Source organism: Trichomycterus rosablanca, chromosome 15, assembly GCF_030014385.1.
Source record: "Trichomycterus rosablanca isolate fTriRos1 chromosome 15, fTriRos1.hap1, whole genome shotgun sequence".
Taxonomy (NCBI): Eukaryota; Metazoa; Chordata; class Actinopteri; order Siluriformes; family Trichomycteridae; genus Trichomycterus; species Trichomycterus rosablanca.
Window position 1 is genome coordinate 32715054 of NC_086002.1, and position 6503 is coordinate 32721556.

Consider the following 6503-nt stretch of genomic DNA (forward strand, 5'->3'; position numbering starts at 1 on the left):
ATAATAAAAATAATAACAATAATAATAATAAAAACAATATAAAACAATAATAATAATAATAAAAACAATATATAATAATAATAATAATAATAATAATAATAATAATAATGATATAAAATAATAATATCATAATTATAATAAAATATTTAATAAGGGCAAGGATACTCCAAAAACAGGGTGCTGGTCAATCCCAGGCCAGCACAAATGAGGCACGACTGTCTACGCCCATGCACATGCCAAACCTCCTCCAGACAAGGACCGGAGGCCAAGCAAGGGTCGAAACCAGGTCCTCAGGGTCTACCAACTACCAATGTACCAATGATAATGACTCTTTAATACAGTAGTACATGACCCAACAATAAATAAAACGTATTACTTTATTAATCAAGTGTAAAAGTCTCATTTTAAATCAATAAATAAATAATACAGAAGATTCATCGGCTAAAATAAATAGCAACCAAAACACAATATACACAATATAGAACCAAAAGTATTGGGACACTCGACACGTCTTGTTATTAAACTAGAGTGAGTTTTACGCGAGGGCGGCACGGTGGGTAGCACACAGCAAGAAGGTCCTGGGTTTGATCCCCGTGCATGTGTGTGTGTGTGTTCCAGGGTGTTACTGTGTGCCTTGCGCCCATTGAAAAGCTGATTGGATAAGTGGTTAAGAACGTGAGTGAGTGATATTTTCAGTATTGAAGTGTGTCTGTGTGTGGGGATTTGTGCCTGTTCGGTCAGAAGGTGGCAGCATTTGTCTGTCTGGGCGCCGATCTTGAGGTTCCAGTTCATTCCAAGAGCTGCTCAGAGTTTCTTGGAGTCAAACTGAGACAGGAAAGGACCTTCCCTAAACTGTTGCTGCACACGTGAGTCATTAAAAGTCATTTTGTCCACATCGTATCATTGAAGGTATTAAAATACAACAATATTTACAAGGATATTAAGAAATTGAGAAATAAACATCTTAAATTATATATTTATTAGTAATAAACATTAAAAAAAATAATCAGAATTTACCAATTTACCAAACAATTAACATCTAAAATTTTCTACCACTGATTTCATATTAAATATTAATTTGTAGTGTTTATTTTTATTTATTTTGTTTATACGTAAGCCTTCTCCTGCTTCCCCTCCGCCGCCGCTTGAGGATTGTTCTTGGCCGACGTCGGCGCTCCTATAGCACCGGGCTTGGCGGGAAAGCCACCGGGGGCGGCGCCTCCCTGGTGCAGCATGACCCCTCCGAGCAGCATCATGAGGGCCACACCTCCTCCCAGGTAGAGGGCGGGGCCTAGCTCCCGTTTGAGCGGCGGGGCCACGTTGGGGTCGTAGAAGTCCCGGATCACGGCCACCGTGGTCCAGAAAACCGGCACGAAGAAGGCGACCCCGGCGGCCATGAACACCGCCCCGGCGACGCGCACCAGCCGGGCCTTGGGGCCCCGCTCGCCGTCCAGGCAGTGCGTGCACTTGAGTCCGACCACGCCCAGCGGGAGGGCCAGTAAACCCATGAGGAGGGACAGGACGACCATCATGCGGCAGAACTGGATGGACCCCGAGAGCGCCAGGGCGGAGTCGTACGCCTTGCACTGGACCCTCCCGGGCTGAGACAGGCAGGTCATCCACAGCCCCTCCCAGCGCACCTCGGACACCACCAGCTCGTCCCCCACGAAGGCCGAGACGCGCCAGAAGGGGGCGGCGCACACCAGGACCCCGCACAGCCACCCGGCTATGGACACCAGGAAGCCCAGGACCTGGAGACCGGTGGTCGCCATGGCAGCACAGCAGTAAAACACGGGTCGAGGATTAAATCGGATAAACGGTCGTTCGTGATTTATCGCTCGTTAGATCAGTTCGTTCAGGAGGGTCGCTTCATTTTAATGCATCGAGAATCATCGGGACTGAAATACAGATGTGTCCAGCTGTGGAGGAACAAAGAGAATAATATTAAAACCATTTATTAATAGGGGTCACTAGAGTTCACATGCTTCCCTAAAGCCTTACCCATTGTGAACACTACGCTTTATCCTGGTCAGTGTCACAGTGGGTGTCACACACACACACACACACACACATTTATAATAATAATATTTATAACAGTAATAATAATAATAATAATAATAATAATAATATCTATAAAATTTATAATAATAATATTTACAACATTTATAATAATAATAATATTTATAATAATAATAATATTTTTAATATTAATAATAATATTTATAATAGTTATAATAATAATAAAATGTATAACAGTAATAATAATAATATTTAAAACATTTATAATAATTATAATATTTATAACATTTATAATAATAATAATATTTATAATAACAATAACAACATTTATACTAATTATAATAATAATATTTATAACAGTAATAATAATAATAATAATAATAATAATAATATCTATAAAATTTATAATAATAATATTTACAACATTTATAATAATAATAATATTTATAATAATAATAATATTTTTAATATTAATAATAATATTTATAATAGTTATAATAATAATAAAATGTATAACAGTAATAATAATAATATTTAAAACATTTATAATAATTATAATATTTATAACATTTATAATAATAATAATATTTATAATAACAATAACAACATTTATACTAATTATAATAATAATATTTATAACATTTATAATAATAATATTTATAATAATAATATTTATAATAATAATAGTAATATTTATAACAGTTATAATAATAATAATATTTAAAACATTTATAATAATAATAATAATAATAATAATAACATTTATAAAAATAATAATAATAATATTTATAACAGTAAAATAATAATGATTATAATATTTATGATATTTATAACAGTTAAAATAATAATAATAATAATAATAATAATAATAATAATAAAAGAATCTGTAGATATTCTAGTGTGATGGTACTCAAACTTTTTATACCAAGTACCACTGTTATTTCTGACAGTAAATTGAATCTGGTATAAATAATAATATAAAATAATCTGCTTTTTCATTATGAGCCACTGGAACCACAGCTTAAGATCCAGCGTTCTGGTGTAAACAGTGTAAACGTACCTGAACTCTCACCGTTAGCTGTGTGAACCCGCTCCGTGTGGAAGAGGGTGAAGAGTCGTCCGAAAATGTTCCTCTGTCCCAAGTGTGTTAGAACTTTATTCAGTTTAGTGATAAACAGCTTCATTGTTCATGAGACGTAGGAGTGCAGCAGCATGTGGCTGAATAATTACATCATACACACACACACACACACACACACACATTCAAACAACACAGTGAGACGTATCCAAACATCCAACACACACACACACACTCCCCTTCTGCCACATCTGTGTGTGTGTGTGTGTGTGTGTGTGTGTGTGTGTGTGTGTGTGTGCAGTTGTGGTCAGGGTCGGCTCGTTCGTTAGGGCGATCGGGCGACGCACCACCAAAGGGCGAAAGGGAAGAACTTTTTCTATCACACTGAACCAGTGTTAAACTAGCTGAGACTGTTCCGGAGTCAGTCCTGCCTCGGAATATCCTCGTCCAATCAGCGTGGAGTCGTGTCCCGTACGGTACCGCCCCTTTTGGGGCGACTCCACTCGAACTGAAAATCGCCCCGGATCGCTCTCATAGACTCACGTTAAAGCTCTTTTTTTCAAACTGCAGGCGCTGCAATGCATTTTGAATGACTTCCGGGGGGGCTCGCACTCACGTGCCTGCGTCACACACTAGTGACGGGAATTACGGCTCCTTGAAGGGAGTCGGATCTTTTAAAGAGCCGTTAAAAAAAAAAAGGCTCTTCGTTCTTCGGGTGGCGCTACTGTTAATTATTTAAGCTTTAATTTACCCATTGAACGGGTCACCTTGGCCATCATCGCAACAATTGCCCCACCTGAGAGATTTGGCAGGAGCCGCCACTGGTTGTGGTCAAAACGTTTCAACACACTTTCAGTTTGTCTATCTGTTTTCTGCCGCTGTTAGTTTTATTCAAACTATATTATACTCTGATGTAGCAAAACATTAAAACCACCTCTCGATATGTGCATGGGAACCCAAATTTGGTACCAACGGTACATGTGATGGTCAGAGAGTTTCTTACGTTGACTTTGACTTTCATTTGATGTCAGAAAGGATGAACCTGAGATGTTTCGTCTTTTTTCTGCACGAACCCATTCCTGCACCACAATACACGTCTCCACGGTGTGACGGTCCATCCTAGATGCCTCCGAGCCCAGAGAAGTCGACGCCGCTTCTGGACATGGTTAACAGTAACTCTGTATTGTAGAGCTTGATAAAGGTTTGATAAACTAATATCTCACCCATGTGGTTCTATCAGCCAGTGTTGAGTGGAGGTTCTTGATGCGGCGCCGTCTGAAGGTTCCTTGAACGGCTTAATGATATTCTGCACTGTAGAGGGATTACATATCGTCTTTGCTCATCAGAGACTCATTACTAGCCCTCAATTGCCACCGTACCAACCTCTTTTGGAATGTGCTGCAGGCCCGAAGTGCAGGAATGGAGCCGAGCGGACAAAATCAGATAAACGTCAAGGTAAATGTAAGGAACGCTGCATTTGCTGACCCGTCCAGAATCAATAATGAACTCTCGGTTGGCAGATTCAAACGATCAAAGGTCGAGTTTGCTCAGAAAGCTGTTTGGCTGATTTACAGGAACTCGGCTTGGCCGTCACAGGGTTCACTGCCATGCCAACTTTGACCAGCCATGGTGCACAACGTATTCAAGTACAATGTTATACGTACTTTTCAGCAAAGATAACAAAAGGAAATTCAGTTCATATCTGTGATGACGGTATAAATGTTGGTATTTTCTGATTTGATCTGAGTTGAGGTCATTGGTTCACTTCTGGTGAACTGCTGAACTGGTGGGGGGAGCTTCTTCACCCGGGTCTGCAGAACTGAATCTGAACCATTCCTGACATATTTCATGTTTTATCTGCTCGACTTCATTTCAGTTATTAATAAACATCCATTCCTGCATTTCAGACCTGCAACACGTTCCAAAAAAAGTTTGGAACACTAGCTGATAGAACCTCATGGGTGAGGGATTAGTTTATCGAAGCTTTGTCAAGCTCTCCAATACAGAGTTACTGCACTAATCATACTTAAAAAAAAGCCTTATGTTAACCATGTCCAGAAGCGGCGTCGACTTCTCTGGGCTCTGAGGCATCTAGGATGGACCATCACACAGTGGAGACATGTATTGTGGTCAGATGAATCAGCATCCAGGAACCATCCAGGAACCACTGTTATCAGTGACAAGTCCAAAAGCCAGAGTCTGTCATGGTATGGGGGCGTGTCAGTACCAGGGTGTGTCATGGTATGGGGGCGTGTCAGTACCCTTGGTAAAGGTCATTTACACTCTGTGATGCAGCCAGTGTTAATTTTGACAACACATTTTGATTTAGTTTTAGTCATAATTTAGTCATAAGACTATAGTCGACTAAATCTACAGTCGATTCAGTCGACTAAAATACATATTTGTTTGTTTGTTTGTTTATTAGGATTTTAACGTCACGTTTTTACACTTTGGTTACATTCATGACAGGAACGGTAGTTACTCATTACACAAGTTTATATCGAACACAGTCATGGACAAATTTAGGATCTTCAATTCACCTCCCTTGCACGTCTTTGGACTGTGGGAGGAAACCGGAGCACCCGGAGGAAACTCACGCAGACTCCACACAGAAAGGACCCGGACCGCCCCACCTGGGGTTCGAACCCAGGACCTTCTTGCTGTGAGGCGACAGCGCTACCCACTTAGCCACCGTGCCACCCTAAAATAAATATAAAGGGTGTAAAATGTAAATGCTTTTTCATCAGTTCCCTTAAATTATTGAAGTCATTATATACACTTACACAAAATGAAACATTTTTAACCAGTTATGGAATATTATTAATGTTTGAATGTGCAATACACACAAAACCAGATTTAACTTATTGTAAACATCTTTATTTACCTGACCTGCTTATTGAGCATAACAATAACACAATATTAATGACCAGTAGTTCTGCTCTGCCTGAAACATATATGCATTGTTCATAACAAATTGTATATTACATTCTTTATAAAACTGGGTACCATAAAAGCAGCTGTGATGTTATGTTGCCATTATACTGCCAGCGGTGCCAGATGTTTCAGATGTGTTGTGTTTTTACCCTAGATCGCCCCACATGGTTTACACATCGTCTTGTTTTTCACGACGTCAAATGAGAAATGTGTCCAGATATATCGGCTCTCATCTTTCTCCCTGTTGACATTGTGGAGTTAACCTGGTTCCATGAGTAAAGAAAGTTCACAGGCTGGTCTGGTGTTCCCGGGTTCAGATCAAATGTGTGCGAGTGTGCTCTTACCGCGGTACCGCAAAAGATTAGTACTGATTGGATGGCTACCCGGCTTGTCCCGCCCCTCCACATACGCTAAAGTAGTTCTGATTGGATCTCTTTCTAACTTGTCCCGACCTTCCACAAAACTAAATCGG

The 6503-nt window shown here is 39.7% G+C and overlaps 1 protein-coding gene across 2 annotated transcripts; it reads right to left on the reverse strand.

The window, feature by feature from the left end:
• Nucleotides 1–358: 358 nt before the first annotated feature.
• cldn31 (claudin 31) lies at nt 359–3499 on the reverse strand. Of its 2 annotated transcripts, none has more exons than XM_063010759.1 (2): nt 3092–3499; nt 359–1919 (listed from the first exon to the last, which is right to left on the reverse strand). In XM_063010759.1, the coding sequence occupies exon 2, from the start codon at nt 1770–1772 to the stop codon at nt 1107–1109; it is 666 nt and encodes a 221-aa protein (XP_062866829.1). In that variant the 5' UTR covers nt 1773–1919; nt 3092–3499; the 3' UTR covers nt 359–1106. The 2 variants fall into 2 exon arrangements, with proteins under 2 accessions (XP_062866829.1, XP_062866828.1); XM_063010758.1 differs by having other exon boundaries at nt 3080–3499.
• Nucleotides 3500–6503: the final 3004 nt, after the last annotated feature.

Bases quoted from the DNA above. Each gene is read 5' to 3' on its own strand.
- cldn31 (XM_063010759.1), bottom strand. From the start codon at position 1,772: ATGGCGACCACCGGTCTCCAGGTCCTGGGCTTCCTGGTGTCCATAGCC.